Source organism: Pimephales promelas, chromosome 16 (assembly GCF_988280905.1).
Source record: "Pimephales promelas chromosome 16, fPimPro1.hap1.1, whole genome shotgun sequence".
Taxonomy (NCBI): domain Eukaryota; kingdom Metazoa; phylum Chordata; class Actinopteri; order Cypriniformes; family Leuciscidae; genus Pimephales; species Pimephales promelas.
This window is the reverse complement of record NC_142784.1, coordinates 22,839,594-22,858,243: the sequence shown is the minus strand read 5'-3', so window position 1 is coordinate 22,858,243 and position 18,650 is coordinate 22,839,594. Positions and strand designations below refer to the sequence as shown.

General features: G+C 37.2%; 3 protein-coding genes across 5 annotated transcripts; 2 read left to right on the top strand and 1 right to left on the bottom strand.

Moving 5' to 3' along the window:
• The first annotated feature begins 1,453 nt into the window (after nt 1-1,453).
• On the top strand, nt 1,454-4,788 carry si:dkey-182i3.8 (uncharacterized). 3 transcript variants are annotated; one of them, XM_039670486.2, is made up of 5 exons: nt 1,454-1,733; nt 2,141-2,333; nt 2,435-2,511; nt 2,599-2,683; nt 3,183-4,788. In XM_039670486.2, exons 1-5 carry the CDS (start codon nt 1,584-1,586, stop codon nt 4,625-4,627), a joined length of 1,950 nt encoding a protein of 649 aa, XP_039526420.1. In that variant the 5' UTR covers nt 1,454-1,583; the 3' UTR covers nt 4,628-4,788. The 3 variants fall into 3 exon arrangements, with proteins under 3 accessions (XP_039526420.1, XP_039526421.1, XP_088977379.1); XM_039670487.2 differs by lacking the exon at nt 1,454-1,733 and having other exon boundaries at nt 2,195-2,333; nt 2,599-2,729; XM_089121253.1 differs by lacking the exons at nt 1,454-1,733; nt 2,141-2,333; nt 2,599-2,683 and having other exon boundaries at nt 2,452-2,511.
• A 1,127-nt stretch (nt 4,789-5,915) lies between these two features.
• On the top strand, nt 5,916-9,592 carry LOC120478558 (uncharacterized). The gene is made up of 4 exons (XM_039670489.2): nt 5,916-6,169; nt 6,562-6,784; nt 6,873-6,937; nt 8,203-9,592. Exons 1-4 carry the CDS (start codon nt 6,017-6,019, stop codon nt 9,451-9,453), a joined length of 1,692 nt encoding a protein of 563 aa, XP_039526423.1. The 5' UTR covers nt 5,916-6,016; the 3' UTR covers nt 9,454-9,592.
• A 1,286-nt stretch (nt 9,593-10,878) lies between these two features.
• LOC120478701 (uncharacterized) lies at nt 10,879-13,424 on the bottom strand. Its single transcript, XM_039670747.2, has 2 exons — nt 13,310-13,424; nt 10,879-12,982 (listed from the first exon to the last, which is right to left on the bottom strand). Exon 2 carries the CDS (start codon nt 12,956-12,958, stop codon nt 10,919-10,921), a length of 2,040 nt encoding a protein of 679 aa, XP_039526681.2. The 5' UTR covers nt 12,959-12,982; nt 13,310-13,424; the 3' UTR covers nt 10,879-10,918.
• Nucleotides 13,425-18,650: the final 5,226 nt, after the last annotated feature.

Sequence of the window (18,650 nt, the reverse complement as noted above, 5' to 3'; positions counted from 1 at the left end):
AAAAAGGAGTGCACATTGTGAAGCAATTGTTGAAGAAAGCATCTGAAGGAAAGTCAGATCCATATCTAGCTCTTCTGAGCTATCGAGCAACTCCTCTGGAACATGGTGCATCTCCTGCAGAGCTCTTAATGAATCGCAAGATTAGAACGACACTTCCCTGCAAACATGACACAAAACGAGATACGTTGAACAATGCAGCAATAAAACAGAAACGGAAGGATCTTCAAAAGAGACAAAAAAGGAACTATGACAAACAAACCAAAATGCTGAAGGTGTTATCAAGAAATGATACCGTGCGAGTGGAAAATGCAAACTGCTGGGACAAAAAAGCTGTTGTTCTGGAAGAAGTGAATCCAAGATCATATGTTGTCAGAACAGAGAATGGACAAGTGCTTAGGAGAAATCGCAGAAGTCTTCTTAAGACGCAAGAAACGAGCCAAACACTGACTGACACTGAAGGAGAAGTAGTTCTGGCTTCACCTGAAAATGTAACACCACCAAGCTGTCAGACTTCTTCATCTTCTTCCATTCCCCTGGACAATGGTCATTCAGCAGAAACAAATGCATCTCCTATATTAAGAAGATCATCACGCATAATAAAGAAACCTGATCGACTTAATTTGTAAATTACCCTGTTCAGTTACAATTGAACTGTGCCACACAAATGTGTTTTGAATATTTCAGTTTATTGTCAAATGGATAATTGAGTTGTGTTATATTATCCCCAATGTTAATTGCATTTCAGTTTATATTTTTCTTCCTAAAGGAAAGGGGATGTGGTGATTAGGTGTGTTTTATATGTCTATCCGCTAGATGGCAGTAAAACCAAACATACAGTTAACAGATACCCTATGGTAAATAGAAGAAGAAACTCTAGGAAGTGGCACAAAGAGCTAATCACATGTTCGTGGAATATTCTAAAGAATAAAGAGGCTACACGCCAGTTCCAACATTTATTTGTTTGGAGTGTTTAATCAATAAACACCACAGTCTTGTGAAGATGTTTGTGAATAATGTTGTAGATTTATGCTTTTCAATGAATATTCAAAAAAAAAAGAAAAAAAAAAGGAATGATTCCTAAAGTATTTAAAAAAAATATTATCCAGTCATCACAAATTACACAAAAGATAAAGTGGTCAAAAGTGTTCATTGCTCGTTGTTATCAAAAAGCATATGTGATGGAACACTTAAACACTTCTGTGTTTAAAGATACATTTATTTTTCTATACAGTTAGCTGACTTTGAATTGCGTTCAGAGACTTTTATTTCAAAAAATGTCTTGCCTCTTTCTGAAGTAGCCTATATTATTCTGACATATATTTTGTATTGACTGCGATTAAGAATGGGTCTTATTTTTAGGATCAAGTTTATAAGCCTTGTGTTTTGTTTGTTAATCATAACGTAATTTTAAGGCGAATGGCAAGGATTTGGGGACTTCTATTTTAAAACAAAGCGGAAGTACTTTACTGCCCAGTGCAACTTTTCTAGGGAGTTCAGGATTTTATGAATTATCCTCTGATTCTGGCTAGCTGTCAAACACAAACTGAGTTGGATTTACTGGACGTCTCTTAACTGTGATCACTATGGCCCGGTATAAGCTTTTTCAGAGTCAAACCACTCTGGTTATGTCATTACTGACGGACACTGCTAAGCTGGAGATACGAAAGACTTTTACATGCAGCAACGATGAATCTCATCTCACCATCAACTCAAACGATACTCAGATTCATATGGTATGAATGTCTGTTATAATAACTTTAACGTGTATGACTGTAATCGATTGTTTATTAAAATAGTTAAAGAATCCTCCTTTTGTTTACAATCTGGGTAATTAACGTATAGTATTATTCATACACGATTTTCTATTGTCTATTGTTTTAAACATGAAATTGGCCATACTAAGGTTTACGAATGACTCTTTCATCTTTGCATGTCTCCTCTAAAGCTCATACACCTATATTTAGTTATATATTAGATTTTTGCTGTTCCTTTTATGTTACATTTTAATTGTTGCAATTATCATAATGCTTTTTTTTTGTTGACTATGAAAACTGCCCTTTTCCTTTGATCTATTTACAATTTACGTATAATTGCAGGGTTTTAGATTTATAATTATTGCATTTTTCTCATTTCAATGCAGCTTAATTGCATAATGGAGAGGTTTGCCAAAGAAGCAGTGCAGAAGATTTGCAGTCTATTCAGATACTGTTCATCTGATGCACCAGTTCCAGCACGAATGTGTTTGAATGGCCGAGATGACATAAGGAATCCTTCATCTCAGTTGGCACGTGACCTCAGTGGAACAACATGTATCGAAAACCAGGAGTCTCAGGGTACTTGATTTCAATATCAGGCCACTCTAGAGACTTGCAGATGTATCACACTCCATCTTAAGTATTAGAGGTCATTTTTGTTTTGTGTTCCTCTCTTACAGGAGATGCTATATCTGTCTCTATGAGTCCTCTGAATGAGTCGGCAGCAACATCTCACCAGCAACCTTCAAGCATTGAGGTGAATAATACTGTGCAGTTTTAAAGATACATTTATTTTAAGGTGTTAAATATTAATTGAAACATTTACTTTTAATATGAATTATAGCATGCACAGGATGGTAATTCAAGCCAGTGTCTTATGGTGGAGGAAAAAGCCGAAGAAGCCATTCAGACAACATTCACCAGTGACGGTAACAGTCCTTACTGCTGCTGTTTTACATTACAAACCACTCTCAGGTGATTCAAGTCAGAGCTCAAAGTTGTATACGTCCATTACTATTGTAATGTTATGTCCTTTGAGACATGAGGTAATTTGACGACGTCTCTCATAAGACTCTTCTCTGGCTATGCATGTTCATGTCTTTTGGAGTAGGCGTGGCTTCGAGACGCTGTGAAAGGAGGGAGGGATCTCAAAGCTAGCTTGCTATTACTAGCCTCTCTGAAATTACCTACTCTACCTTTAACTAAAACTTTTAAGAATGTATTTTGTTTAATAATTTGTAGAAAAATACAAGCTGAAATCAAGATGTAAATATTAGATGAAAAACTTCATTGAATGGCAAGAAACTGAAATAAAATAAGTTGAAGAAATTTTGCTTCAATGTGATTTGATTTTATTTTTTGCTAAACTGTGAATATATGAATAGACTATGATTGATATTGATGTAATGTTGTTTTTCATTTAACCAGCTGCTGATGATGTGGGCTGTTCTGACGATCAGAAAGACGGGTTGCAGACATCAACCGAGCAACCTGAAAAGCCACAGGACAAAGAGTCTTTTGTATGTGAGCAGTGCGGAAAGGTCTTTCCAAAGATGCTTTCTCTTGTGCAGCACAAACGTGTGCATTCAATCGTGAGGCCACACAGTTGTGAAAAGTGTGGGAAGAAGTTCACACTGCTGAGAGCGCTAGAGACTCACCTTCGCAAACACTTGCAGAAGTTCGAGAAGAAGAAATTTCCCTGCGCTACGTGCGGAAAGAGCTTCAGGGATCTCGCGGCGCACAAACTGGTCCACGCAGAAGTCAAACCATTTACATGTCAAATATGCGGACAGGGATTCACAATCAAAAGAAGTTTATACATGCACCAAAGGGTGCACACGGGAGAAAAACCATACAGATGCGACACCTGTGGGAAGTGCTTCTCCCTGATTGGCACGTTAAACTACCACAAGAGAATTCATACCAGTGACAGGCCGATAAAGTGCAGCCATTGCAATAAGACCTTCAAGTACCTGAAACTTTTGAAACACCACCTTCGTGTGCACACGGGCGAGAGGCCGCACACGTGCGACATCTGTGGGAAAAGTTTCGCGCTTTCCGGGACTCTGAAACGGCACATTCTCGTTCACACCGGCGACAAGCCGTACGTCTGTGAGGTGTGCGGCAGAAGATTCAATCAGAGAAGCACTCTCAAAGGCCACATGCGAGTGCATGGAGAGAAGCGATTCATGTGTGAAATGTGTGGGAAAACATTCCAGTATAATTATGCCCTAAGGAACCATATTCTAACACACAATCAAATTGATAATCCGGGAGATAAGAGCAACGCTAATCGCTGTGACGTGTGTGGGAAGGTCCTGAGCTCCGCCTACGCATTGAAAACTCACCAGCTGCTGCATTCGGACAACAGCAAACCGTTTACGTGCACGTTATGTGACAGGACGTACAGCAGCGTACATTCCCTCCGGATGCACCAGCAGCTTCACACGGGCGAGAAACCTTTCAAGTGCGAGATCTGCGGGAAGGATTTTTCTCTGAGGGCTTCATATAAAACTCATATGTTTCTGCATTCAGGAGAAAGACCTCACAAATGCATAATGTGTGGGAAGAGATTCAAGCTGTCAAGCTCACTGAAGATGCACATACGCACTCATACCGGGGAAAAACCTCACAAGTGTGAAATATGTGGGAAGGCGTTTCATTTATCGGCCAATTTGAAAAGACACAGGCGTGTGCACACCGGGGAAAAGCCATTTACCTGTGAAATTTGCTTGAAGAGTTTCACACAGCCCAACAATTTGAAGGCACACATGCACATTCACACTGGCGACAAGCCGTACACATGCACCAAGTGCTGGAAAAGTTTTGCCTATAAGAGAAATTTCAAAGATCATAAATGCACTCCTCTTTAAATGATTTCAGCTTTCTGACCTGCAATGACTAAATTGAGTAATGTCTACCTACCGGTCCCTGGATTCTATGTAGGATTGTAAATAATTTTGTGGAAATTACAAGAAATGCTTGACTGTATTTATTTATCAAAAAAATAAAAATAAAAAAGTTTTTCCATGTATTTTTCTGTCTGTTTTATGGTAGGGGTGTGCGTCGCCTAATGCCTCAGAAAATCCGATCTGCCTGTTTACATGACAGTCGCATTGGCACATATATCCAATCTATTTCCACGTATGAATGAGGCCTGAAACCGATCTGGAAATATCTGAATGCATGCGTTTTGTTCCTGTTTACAATGTCATAGAACACATCCGATCAGTGTCACATGTGAGCAAAAAATCGGAATTGGGTCACATTTCACTGACAGTGTAAAGACAAAGCAAAGATCTGAGAAAAAATTGGGTGCGTGCGTGTCATTAAAATGCTTACGCAGTAGCCCAATAGTAAACATGCTGCCGCTGTCAGTTAGTTTCCCCCAAATTTTTAATTCTTTCATAACTTTTCTCACTCTAATGTTGATCCAAACCTGTTATTTCTTTCTTGTGGTGAACGCAAAATAAGATATTTTGAAGAATGTGGCTAACCAAACCGTTTCTGGTCCCCATTGTCTTCCATAGTAGGAAAATATATATTATGGATGCCACTGGGAAACTTATGTGGGTTTAAACCAACCTAAGAGAAGAAATTAAATTATAATAATATTATTTTCATTTTTGGGGGAACTACTCCTTTAATGTTAATTAAAAAAAAAAACAAAGAAAATTGCTCACTGCTCTGAGAATTTAAATAGTAGCTTTCATAAGTATCAATGTAAAATTTATTCAATGAAGTCTAGTGTATACTACAGTGAAGTCTTTCTTGAATGTTTTAAATACACCTACTGTGAACAACAGCCTTTAAAATGACTTAAAATGCAAATATCGCATGCACTTTAAAGCCCTGTTCGTACTGAATAGGACCTTTTAATTTATTATTTATTGATATCATTTTTAATTTCTTCTAAACTCCTATTTAGCCTAAAAGTCACAAGTTTACAGAAATGGTTATAAAGTGGCTACCCATATAGTGAGCAGAGAAATCTAGCAGGATTACATGTTAAGTTACATGACACTAATATGTGTATGTGTATACATACACATACACAGTGTATGGGCTATTTAGCCAAACTTGCACACACACAAATTTTCGCCTATGATTTTCTGCAAGTAAACTCCAGTCCAAAGAGGGGCAGCAGTGAGCACAACCGCAACGCTGTTTAATACAACAGAAGAGAACAGGAAACGAAGATTGTAGTGGCCTTATTGAATTTGAAATTATAATATCTGTCACCAAAACGGCAGCAGGAGAAAATGTCGTTGTTGGAGTCTGAGGTTGTCTCTGTTTTGGAAACGCTTGTAAAGGACACGGTAAAACAAATGACTACATTCGTGGACTTATCAGGCATAACGCTACCTCCACTGACAGGAACTATAGCAAACGAGTCTGTCAAGCTGGACTTTACAGTAAGTGAGCAAAACGTTTACGAAATAACTGAATGTTAGCTTGCTAGTTGCTACGTTTGTTTTTAAGCCATATCACAACCTGCATGATTTGATTAGATATGGCAATAAATCAAAAGTGTCACAGATAAATTGGTCAGATAAACTGTTTAGTCGCTGATATTGTGGCACCCGCCAAGTAACGTTAATACCGTAAATAATCTCATTCCAGATTCTCAGTTTGTTCATCAATTGTAGTCATGATTGGATTGGTTAATCTTAATCATGACTTAATCAAACCTGTTATCCATGTTATTGTATGAAGAAGAAACAAAAATCCAGCAAATATTTTTGGTCCCTTAATGAATGATGGCTTAATTAGGCTAGTTTATAATTTATTTGTTTCTATATTTTAGGCCCATCTGAACTTTGTGTTAGAACATAACGCAAAGGAAGCTGTGGAGAAAATATGCCAGCTTTTCTCTGCTCTTAAGAATCTTGAAACGACTCCGAGTGCACAGGGCAGCTTGACAACAACACTAAAGCAAGTTGAGAAACAGCAGAACACTCTACAGGAAGAGACTAATCTAACCGACTGTGTTCTCCTCAGTAGTCAGTCCAGTGACCAGCTTACTCTAGGTGAGATTCATTACTTATACTGCATTCACACACCACTATGCTTCTCAGAGCAAAGCTTTAAAATGTATGATCCGTTGTGCCATTGCAGTCTCTACAGAGAAAATCATTGTGAGCTGGGAGGAGGAGATCATAGACACTGAGCATGTGAGAACGGTAAGTTATTCACACATCATAGATCACAACTGTTGGGTTCTGAAAGTAAAAAATCTCTTGTATACATTTTTTTATATATTAAAGGGGTCATGAACTGCATTGTTTTATTGTTTCATGTTTCCTGAGGTGCACTTATGTTAGTAGGATTTGTACAAAAATTGTCATTTAGAAATAAAATGCATTTTTCCTAACCTGATTTTAGCATCTGATTTGAACGCTCTATTTTAAATGTATACTTCACAGGTTTTTCATATTAAACTGTTATTCCCTTAACTAAGACGAGTTGATGCATATCTCTCTTGTCTCAGTCTGTGCACTCAATCGCTCTGACGCGAGAGACACTTTGATAGCAATTAGCTTAAAGTTAGCCCAGTTCATTTTATTTGGATCTAAGCAGAGAAGCGACCAAACACCTCCACGTTTTCCCTATTTAAATACAGTTACACGAGTAGTGTAACTCAACCAAGAATGGTGACACAAAATAAAACGTTACGCTTTTCTAAGCGTGTAAAGTGGATAACTATAATGTATGGCGGAATATCAAAGTAAGTGCTATAAAGTGATATTTATAAATAAATATCCACATTCCTAGCATTAGGATCCTTTGGAGGTTATGTTATTTTTAGTCCAGTGAGTAACCCTGCGCACTTCTCTCTTCCTCATCTCACTAAAGCCAGTTGGCAATAAGCCAGTAAGTTGATTTTCTTCTGTAGAGGCAGACTTTCACTATCTTATCACGTCATAAAGAGGCACATTCCAGGATGTTCGCTGGGCCTGGTAACAATAAAAGCTGATTTTGGACTAACAAGGAAGTTTTCAGTTCTGAAACTTTCAGGGTATTGTTGTAATATAATATCCTCTTGTATGTCAAAACCTCAAGGAAAAATTGATTTCTCAGTTAATGACCCCTTTAAATTGATCAAAAGTGATACTATTGAGATTTCTAATTTCAAAGAAATGCTGTTCTGTAAACAAATGTGTCACGGTTTCCACAAAAATATTAAGCTGTTTTCCACATTGGTAATAATAAGAAAAAATGTTTTTTGAGCACCAACTCAGCATATTAGAATGATTTCTGAAGGATTATGGGATACTAAAGACTGGAATGATGGCTGCTGATAATTCAGCTTTAACATGACATGAATAATTAAAATTTTAACTTAAATAACATAAATGTTTTACCAAACTTTTGAATGGTAATGTATACCGCAATAATAGCTGATTGTTCAGAAAATGGCAACCATTCTCTCTTTGTGGTGTTGCAGGACAGTGATGAGGAAGAATCCAGAACTTTGAGCATCTTAAAAAGCACACGTGCTCGGCTGAGATGTCAAAAGAAAGACAAATCGTTCAGCTGTAAACAATGTAGAAGGAAATTTGACTCACTGGTGCTGTTGAGAGCTCATCGGGTCATTCATGCGGCGGGAGAGAAAACCTTCAGCTGCTCGCAGTGTGGAAGGCGTTTTGGCTGTAAAGGCAATTTGGATGCACACTACCAGCTTCATACTGACAAGAGCCCTTATGCATGCAGTCATTGCGGCAAGACCTTCACCGAACATAAACAGCTGATGTATCACCAGAGGATTCATAACGAAGACAAGACTTATGTTTGTAAAGAGTGTGGGAAGTCTTTTCATCAAGCTTACTGTCTCAGGAAGCATCTGGTCGTGCATTCAGGCGAGAAGCGTTATAAATGTGATGTATGTGATAAGAACTTCCACTTCCGAAACAATCTACTTCGGCACCAGAGAATCCATACAGGCGAGAAGCCGTTCACCTGCCAGACGTGCGGGCGAAGTTTCAATCAGCTTGATTCGCTAAAGGCGCACAAACTAACTCACACCGGCGAGAAACCACACAAATGCAAATTGTGCGGTCAGGGCTTTGTCCAGAAGTGGATGCTCCGGCTTCATGAGGGAGAGGAAAAGGGACAAACTGGACATGGCTGCGTTGTATGTGGGATGGTTTTGGGTTGCACAAACGCCTTAAAAATGCATTTCACTAGCCATGCGGGACAGTTTCCGGTCGTCTGTAACGTGTGTGAAGAGACCCTCGACTCTATTGACTCTTTGAAATCTCACCATCACCCTCAACACACCGCCACTACCAAATACAGCTGTTGTGTGTGTGGAAAGTCCTTTAAGAGTGTTGCTGGTGTGAAAACTCATGAGAGGATTCATACGGGAGAGAAGCCCTATTGCTGCTCCGTGTGCGGGAAGACATTTCGCCAGCATAATTGCCTAAAAGCTCACCTGACCTTGCATACCGGCGAAAGACCTTTCAATTGTGACGTGTGTGGAAAAGGTTTTTGCACATTGGGAAATCTCCGTCGACATCAGCGCATACACACCGGAGAAAAGCCGTTCAGATGTGCCACATGCGGACGGGAATTCAACCAGTCAAATTCGCTCAAAGCTCACATGCACATTCACACTGGAGAAAAGCAATACATGTGTGACAAGTGTGGGAAGAGTTTTGCTTACCTAAGAAATTTGAGGTGCCATAAATGTATATAGATTTAAATGGATCACTTGCTCAAAAATGACAATTTTGTCCTTGTTTACTCTTGATACAGATTTTGCTTTTTTTCAAATATTCCCCTTTGGACCTCATCCACCAAAAAAAAAAAAACAACAACATGAGGGTGACTAATCGATTGAATTGATATTTTTGGTAAACTAACAGCATTATTTGTCTTTTAACAGGGCTTTGTTCATTGTGTGCTTTGTTCATTTTTCTTCGGTTTTTCAGCTTGATATAAATATTTCAGTACACTAGTTAGTTCCCTCAAATTCTGTTTAATGTAGAATTAATCTTCAATTGAATGTGAAAAACTGTAAAGATATTTTGTTATAAATCAACAAATAAATCAAAAGCACCAGATTATCTAGTTATCTATGCTAATAAAGGTGGGTTTTTTACATTTGTTTTACATTTAACTTTTTTTTTAAGCGCTGTCTTTAATATAACTGACTTGGTCACACAAAAGTCAAAATATTATTGGTAGTGGATATTCTGGATTTGTCCACACCGAGAAACTTAAAAACAAAACAAAATAAGTCAAATATAATTTAGATATAGTTGTTGCAATGCGTTTCTTTATCTTCCACCCTTCCTGAATAGATTTCATCTTCCAGTGATTTTTGTTATGAAAAATGGTAGTCTAATAAACAGACGAAACATTTGTCAAGTTTCTTGTCATCATTAGAACAATTGAAGAGTTCAGATGCAAAAGCCTCTAAATGCCATTTGAAATTTTCATCTTTAATGATGATTTTTGTCAAACTTGTATAATTTCACTTAAATAACAATTAATAGGTAATTATCATTGCCATTTAAGTGAAATCACTGAACTTAAATATACAAGCTTGACAAAAATCATCATTAAAGAAGAAAATTTCAAATGGCATTTAGAGGCTTTTGCATCTGAACTCTTCAATTATTATTGATAAGCCTGAGCCAATAAAATGAAGAAACAGAAAACATCTATTAAAGAATCTGAAAAAAATCTATGCAGACAAATCTGATCTAACTGAAATCTTCCTGAAATCTGTTTTTCAGGAAAAAAACAAACAAACAGTTTACAGCCGGTTGTACATCTTTGCCTTGAGATGTAGTTCTTAAAAACACCCAGATGAGTGAGTTCATAGAATATGATTACCTGGATTCTGAAATGAGTAAATGGAAATCCCCTCTTGCAGCATCAGCATGTGGCCTCTTTAAAAGCTTTGTCTTGTCACACATTCTGAGAATAGCCTGCAAGTATTCAGCATAGCAGTTTATTTTATGGAATAATAATGTAAAACATTAAGTCTCTGATACATACTTTATCAGTGTTGTATGGAATAAAGTCATGTTCTCTGACGAACATTTTGCATTTCAGATATGTAAAAAGCATTAATCCTTTGCACACAAGCTGTGGTGGTTTCTTTTCTCAGCACTTTAACCACACATATGGTCGTTCAGCATAGCACAGAAATTTCATGAGAAAAGCAAACCTTGAAAGAAAAAAATGAGAATCATCAGTTTCTCCTTATTTAAAGAGAAACAGGCTGAACTTGTGCAATGCTTTGATAACGATGATGGGAAAAGAGCTGGGTAGGAGAGATTCTGTCCAGAAGAGCACATGGGTGTAGGTTTTACCAACTGAGTATTATTGTTAAACCACTGACTTAGATAAAGAATGGACACACAAGAGCACTCCCATGGATTCCCGTCAAGATGGATAAGTGTTAGGTTTCCTAAAGGCATCAGTGTCCCATTTTCCAAGGATCGCAGTTGATTAAATTTAATATCGAGTTCATGTAATTTCACTAAGCCTTGAAACTGTGCTGGATGAATATGCTGGAGATGATTTCTGTCCAAATGGAGCTCGTCCAACTTTGTTAGAGCAGAAAACACTTTGGTGGGCAAGTGTGTCAGCTGGTTGTTTTGCAGGTGGAGCAATGTGAGACTTCTCAAAGATGTGAAGATGCCATCTGGAAGCTTTTTGAGAGTATTAAAGCTCAGATCCAGCTCTTTCAGTTTGAACAGATCTTTGAAGATATCAGAGGAGTTGAAATGCAACTTATTGTTGGACATATCTAAAACCCTCAGGTCCATAAGACCTGTGAAAAATCCAATAGGGATGGTTTCTATCTGGTTGTTGTTCAGCCATAACTCCCGTAAATGACTAAGGCTAGTCAGTAGCTCTTTAAATAGCCTTGCCAGGTGGTTGTTGCTGAGTTTCAGAGTCCGTAGTCTGAATAAACCTTTAAAGGACAACTTTGGAATTGAGTGGATATGATTGTTCTCCAAATTGAGATCCCTCAGATGATGTGTCCTTCTGAAGAGGTACTTGGGAATCTTCACAAGGGTGTTGTTGCTAAGATCGAGATGCTTAAGCTTCCTCAGCTTCATAAATGTGTGTGAGTGGAGCTCAGAAATGCGGTTGTTGTCCAGTTGTAGATCCTGCAATGCTGAAAGTGGGTAAAAGAGGTCTAGTGGAATAGCAGAGATATTATTGTTGTCCAGCTGGAGCTCAGTTACCTTACTTAAGTTGTTGAACACGATGTTTGGAAGGGACATCAGATTGTTGTGATACAAATTAAGGTTCTCAAGCTTCCCCAAGTCTTTAAACACATTTGGTGTAAGTGTCTCTAACTTATTAAAACTCAAATCCAATGCACCCAACTGGTAAAGACCTCTGAGGGAACCGTCAGACATAGAAACAAGAGCATTATGACTCATATCCAAATGCCTCAGTGTTGGAACCTTAGAGAAAATGTCCTCAGGAATTGAAGTTATGGAATTTCTTTGAAGATGGAGGCTACTGAGGTTTGACATATCCTGAAGGACACTGGTATGTATGGCATCTAGTCCATTTCGACTAAGGTCGAGGTGCTGTAGACTTATGGCACCCTTAAAACTCCCATTGCCTATACTTTTTAGGTTGTTTAATGACAGATAGAGTTTCGCTAGATGGGTGCAATTCTCAAATACATCCACCTCGATCATCTCGATCATGTTATTTCTCAGTTGAAGGTCCATAAGGGCAGGAGCTCCCTCCAGGACCCCATAAGACAAACTAAATATCTCGTTCATATTCAAATTGAGGATTTGAAGCTTGGTCAGACCATATAGAAACATCTGAGGAAGAGTTTTAATGCAATTGTCACTGAGATCCAACATTTGGAGGTTCAGCAAACCATGAAATTGTCTTGGTCCTAACATACTCAGTTCATTTCCACTCAGAAATAGCTTTGAAAGTCTGCTCATGTTCTGCCAGTTGGTATTCAGTGACATATTGAAGACATTCTTGGTGAGGTCGAGAACCAACAATTCTTCCAAACCTTCATTTGGGAGAACTTCAATCATGTTATTTGTGGCATATAATTGCCTGGTACCCTTAGGCAGATAAGGAACCTCCAGAAGTTTCTGGCTTGAGCATATTATGATGCCAAAATCTTCACATTTACATGGTATTGGACAGGCATCAACCACTGAGATTAGAGCCAGAACCACTGACAAGGGCCAAAACATGTTTAATGATGTGATCTGCAAGACCTAAAGAAAACCACAAGTTATATTGTGATGATTTGTGAAACCGGGCATGTATTCAAATGTTCTCACTTTCATTTTAAACAAGTGATAGCAAGTCATGAAACAGAATGAAATTATGTAATGCTTTTTTGTTTTGCAGAGATGCAACATTTTAAATAAATTTTGGATTCGTTTTAGAAATCATAAATCATGTATCATATTACAAAAATCGAATTATAAAAATCTTGAATGGTAACACATAGAAATGTCACAAATCTGTTAACTTGATGTCCCATCATCAGCAACTTTGATATCAGCAATGTTGCTCTTAATGCATGTAGATACACTTACCTGCAGGAAGAGTCGACCTGCGAAACAGAATGGTTGTGAAAGATGTAAAATGCCCTGTATTACAATAGCATAAGGTAAAAAAAAAAAAGACCTGTCAGCAGAACAACTGAGCTTAAAAGATCCTATCTCTGATGTCACATGCATACAAAACTTTTCATCTTAACCACATGAACGCAACAAAAATCTTACCACAGCTGGGGAAACCCAACAAATACAAAATTGAATTCAAAACCATATGTGCAGTGACAGTTGCTGCTAATTTTTAATAAAATACTCTATATAAATGTTTATTTCAAGTATTTAATTAATACTGTTATATTTATATATACTGTATATATATATATATATATATATATATATATATATATATGCAAATATATGTGTGTGTGTGTGTGTGTGTGTGTGTGTTGTTTGTATAAAACAATGGTGCTTTAGTCTAGATCAACAGTTCGTGTATAGAGTCCTGCTTACAAGCAGATGTAGTCCTCTAAAAGCATTGGGTTTTATTTACTATTTTGTATTTAAAAGCCTTTGAAAAAAAAAATCAAATGTATTTTTTTATTGAAATGCATTTAATTTTAGAATTTTTGTATTTTCAAAATACATAAAATACTTTTTGGCAGTCAACCTCTTTATTAGGCTGCTGATTTCCTGTTTCCACTAGTTCACTTTCAGTTCACTGTATCAACCATAGGTATCAACGTGCCGCTTTCATGCAGGTAAGCTGCAGATGTATGACTCCATCTATAATTGGGTGAGTGAATTTTCTGGATTCCTAGGGAAATTGGGAATAAAGCTGTCTTCATGTGCAATCAAAACTTTCCTATTTCCAATTTCTGAAGTCGTGACGTGATTACAAGCTTCTCTTATTCAAGTGCTTTGCTGTTGGAAAGAATAGAAATCATGAGGACACCAGGATTCAGGTTCCCTATTCCTGTGGCTATAAGGAACCTGAATTCACTTGAGTGATATCTTATGGATTTTTATGGTACATGCTTATTTATCAGTATTTATTTTTGTCATTATTTATTAGATATACTGATCTGTGTATTGCATTGTGTTTGTTTTGGTCATTTGATTCTGGGGAAGGAGTGTCTCTATTGATTAATTGATTGACTAATTGGATGTCTTGTGTCGTGTTTTTAATGTTGTTGGCATCTAGTGGTGCTTTTATTTCTTGTTTTTTTAGATCCTGCTGCAGAGTAAATTTCCTTTCTAAGGATAAATAAAGTGAAAGTATGTTCTTGGGGAAATCTTGTTAAAGCCAAAATCTTTTGAAGATATTTCATTTTAAATAAAATTATCTGATTTGTTGTCAACCATAATAAACATTTACAGATCTATCTATATAGACAGCTAGTTGACGATTCTGGATTTTCAGTCAAATACATGCGGTTTTGCTGTGTATAAAACACAAAATTCTTGAAATGGTTATTGCACTACTGTACTACTTTAACATTAAAACAAGGTGATCTAGCTTTTGTGGAAAAAAAGCATTCCAGTTTTTCCCTCCGCCATGTTTAAATTTTATGGCACACCTAACTTGGGTTTAAAAATTATCTGTAAGTTTCCCAGTAGTAAATACGGCAAGGGCATTCATGTGCAATTTCCAACTAGGAAACTCATTCACAGTAATTTTGATATGTGAAGGCAGCGTGAGATAAGGTGAGGATGTCGAGGTCAATTTTACTTATTAATTAAGGTTAGAATGGAACAGACTATCACTGTTCCATTCGAAGACCACTATCAAATGGAAAATAGCATTAGCACTACCACTGGACATTAGAGCTAGCCAGTCAGTCTTGATAGTTTTTTTTTTTCAGTCCGATTTTGTTTTTATCAGCTAGCTAGTAAAATGTGTTCATTAACATTTAAGCATTACTGTTTAATATGGCTCGGTTATATAACAATATATATGTTTGTGATGATATAAAGTGTAAATTGATTAAACTTTTTCTGTATGGATTATATGCAAATACTAGCCTGGTTAAAACCAGACCATTCTCAGTTGTAACTGAGTTATGGTCTGGCAAAGCGTCATAGACAAATCATTCCCAGAGGGGCATCACCAATGGACGTCGCAGGTAGACCTAAAACCGATCAGAGCGGTGAAGGAGATGACGTATGCAGAGCGGTGGCCAGCGGAGAAACACGAGTGTTGTTCTTTTTGCTCGGTTTTAACAAAAAGGAAATGTTCAAATCGCTTAAAACAGACGCAATAGCTGATTCGAGCGAGTGATGTTCGATGGCAGCATCCATCTTTGTAATGTAGGCTACAAAATCTGCTTCAAAATCCCAGCACTGTCGTCATCGTGTAAATCCCGCCCCAACGTTTCTGACTGGTGCCGCGATTTTGACAGATTGGAAATGGGATTAAATTAGCTCTTTGCCAGACTAACTTTCAGAGCAAATATAAATTTGCCGGAAGTTGTCTGGGTTTTCCTAGGCTATGCAAATACAGTATATCTGTGCAACTTTTATTGGTCAGGAGTTATTGACATGTTAGAATGATAAAGAAGCATGGATAAATGAGTAATAAAGAGTGAGGTGTGCTTGATAAAGTGCAGTAGCACTAAAGTGCACTATGCCATGAAAGAGAACTCAAATTCAGTAGGCCAACTCACACACTGACAGACAGCTTTCAGTGTGTTCACCCAAAGACAAAGATAAATATAGCTGCGAGCAGCGATGGAGGGCCCAAGCCGGTGGCACCGCCACCCCGCTTCCTTTACTGTAATTAAAGGCACCAGCATGGCGGTGGGCTATGAAAGTGTTCACGCCTTATATTATTATTTAGATCTTTTGGATCCATGCATACTCTTAAAGGGATACACCACTTTTTTTGGAAATAGGCTCATTTTACAACTCCCACAGAGTTAAACAGTTGAGTTTTACCGTTTTCGAATCCATTCAGACGATTTTCTGATATATAGAAGAATATCAGTAACCAGACAGATTCTGGTCTCATTGACTTCCATAGTATATCTTTTTCCTACTATGGAAGCCAATGGAACCAGAAAGTATCTGGTTACTGATATTCTTCTAAATATCAGAAAATTGGCTGAATGGATTCGAAAACGGTAAAACTCAAATGTTTAACTCTGGGGGAGTTGTAAAATGAGCCTATTTCCAAAAAATGTGGAGTATCCCTTTAACCAAGTCGATTAAAAAGCCCATCGTGCGTTTGATCAGCGCAGTCAGTGGAGAGCAACTGGACACAGCAAATTTCGACACATGGATAGATAGGAGAGTATGCCGCCATTAGTCAAGATAGTTGTCGCACGATTCCTAGAGTTTGGTCTGCAGTGACCTGCAGACCAAAGGTCGGAGAAAGGCATCTTTGGGTCTGTTGTTGCATGCCGAAGTGTCCATGGCTCCAACAAGACCTTCACAGGACAGCCAACGCCCACACAAAAGCACCAGGCATCGCAGTTTTTCCAAGGTTGAAGAGGGCCTGAGCTAACTATCATCAGGACAAACTACCAAAGCATACTACTGATAATACAATCCCTCCTCAGGAATAAGTACAAACAGTACAAACACTATTTTTCACTTTAATTTCTAGAAAAATACACATGAAAGAGATCAAATTTGTGTAAAACAAGTGAAGTATTCACTTGTTTTCACATACATTCTTAAAAATAAAAAAGCTGAAAAGCTTTTTGAAAAAGCTGTGAAAGCTCTTCTTTAGTCACTGCCTGAAAAAATAGGGAAATTAATTATTTCACTGCACTGCCCATTATTAAACAATAGATGGCGCAGTTGAGATGAATGATGGCTTTTCTCATTCAGAAGTAGATTCATATTTTTAGGACTGGACAGTAAATATATTTTGGGAGTTTTATTTTTCAGCTAATATCCAAATTCCTGTAAACAGAAATATTAATTTTAATTGACTATTATTGTGTAGACCTTAATCAGGACAGGTTTGTTCTTCCAGTAAATAATTTGTTTAAAACATAATTAATCCAACATAAGGCATCCAAAATCAAACAGTTGGTAAATACATATTCTTATAAATAAATATTCGTAATTATTTTGAGCTAATTACGCATTTACTGGTAAAAGAAACTGCATGAATATGAAATTTGTAATCACTGCCTTGATGCAGTTGGTTGTGCAACACAACAAGAGTCATATAAAATCAAACGACTGAAGCAATTACTATCATCATGATCTGAAGCAACTATTGCTTTAATCAATCATATAGCCCAAATAATTTTAGGTATTAGAGCAAAAATCAAACACATAATGCCCATTTCTGAACTCAGGAGCAATTTGGTGATGATCTGTGTATTCTATATCATGATGGAACAACATGTCATCACAAGTCAAGAGTGATAATAAATTTGCTCAGAGATCATTGCATTTTAAGTTTGGATCCGTGGACCGTGGCAGCCAGGCAACTCCCTCTTTATCCCATAGAGAACCTGTGGTCAATCCTCAAAATGTGATACTAAACAATGAGCAAGCACTAATAAATGTATCAGAAGGATTTGGCCCAGAAGCTGATATCCAGCATGCTGGAGCAAATTGCAGAGGCTATGAATGATGAACAATGGTCAGCACTGTAAATACTGACTCTTTGCATATATTTAATTTTTTTGCAGGTAAAAGCATTTAAAAATTTTGAAATGCTTATTGTTTTCCAGTAAGCTATAGGAAATAATATATAAATAAATAAATAAAAGTTTTCCAGAAAGATGTGGGGGGGATCAACAACAGAAACATGCAGCAAACTGAGCAAAACACAAAATGAATGTCACTGCCAAGGCTGTAAAACATATGAAATATGATTGAAGTATTATATATATATATATATATATATATATATATATATATATATATATATAGGCTATACTGTATCTTAATGTAATTTATTCCTGTGATGGCAAAGCTCCACCTTTAGTGTCACATGATCAATCAGAAATCATAATATGCTGATTTGGTGAAATATCAAGAAATATTTCTTATTCTTATCAGTGTTGAAAACGGTTTAAACACCTAATCATGTTTTGCAAACCTTTATACATTTTCCAGGTTTCCTGATATTGAAATTTTAAAAGAACATTTGTATTGTCAGCGGGGTTAATGCATATCTCAATATTGTCCACATCCACATTTTATTTGAACTTTAGCAATGCAGAAGATCCATCAACATTAATATATATTTTATGCAGATTATTATTATATTATGCAGATGCATTTTGAATTATGTTTCCAGGACCAGAATGTACTAGCGTACAGTGACCAGCTGGAGGAGTGGTGCACATTTATTCGGCAACCCTGTTTGTCTGGCGATGGGTCTGAATGAATGAACAGGCTGTGTGTTTAGGACCAT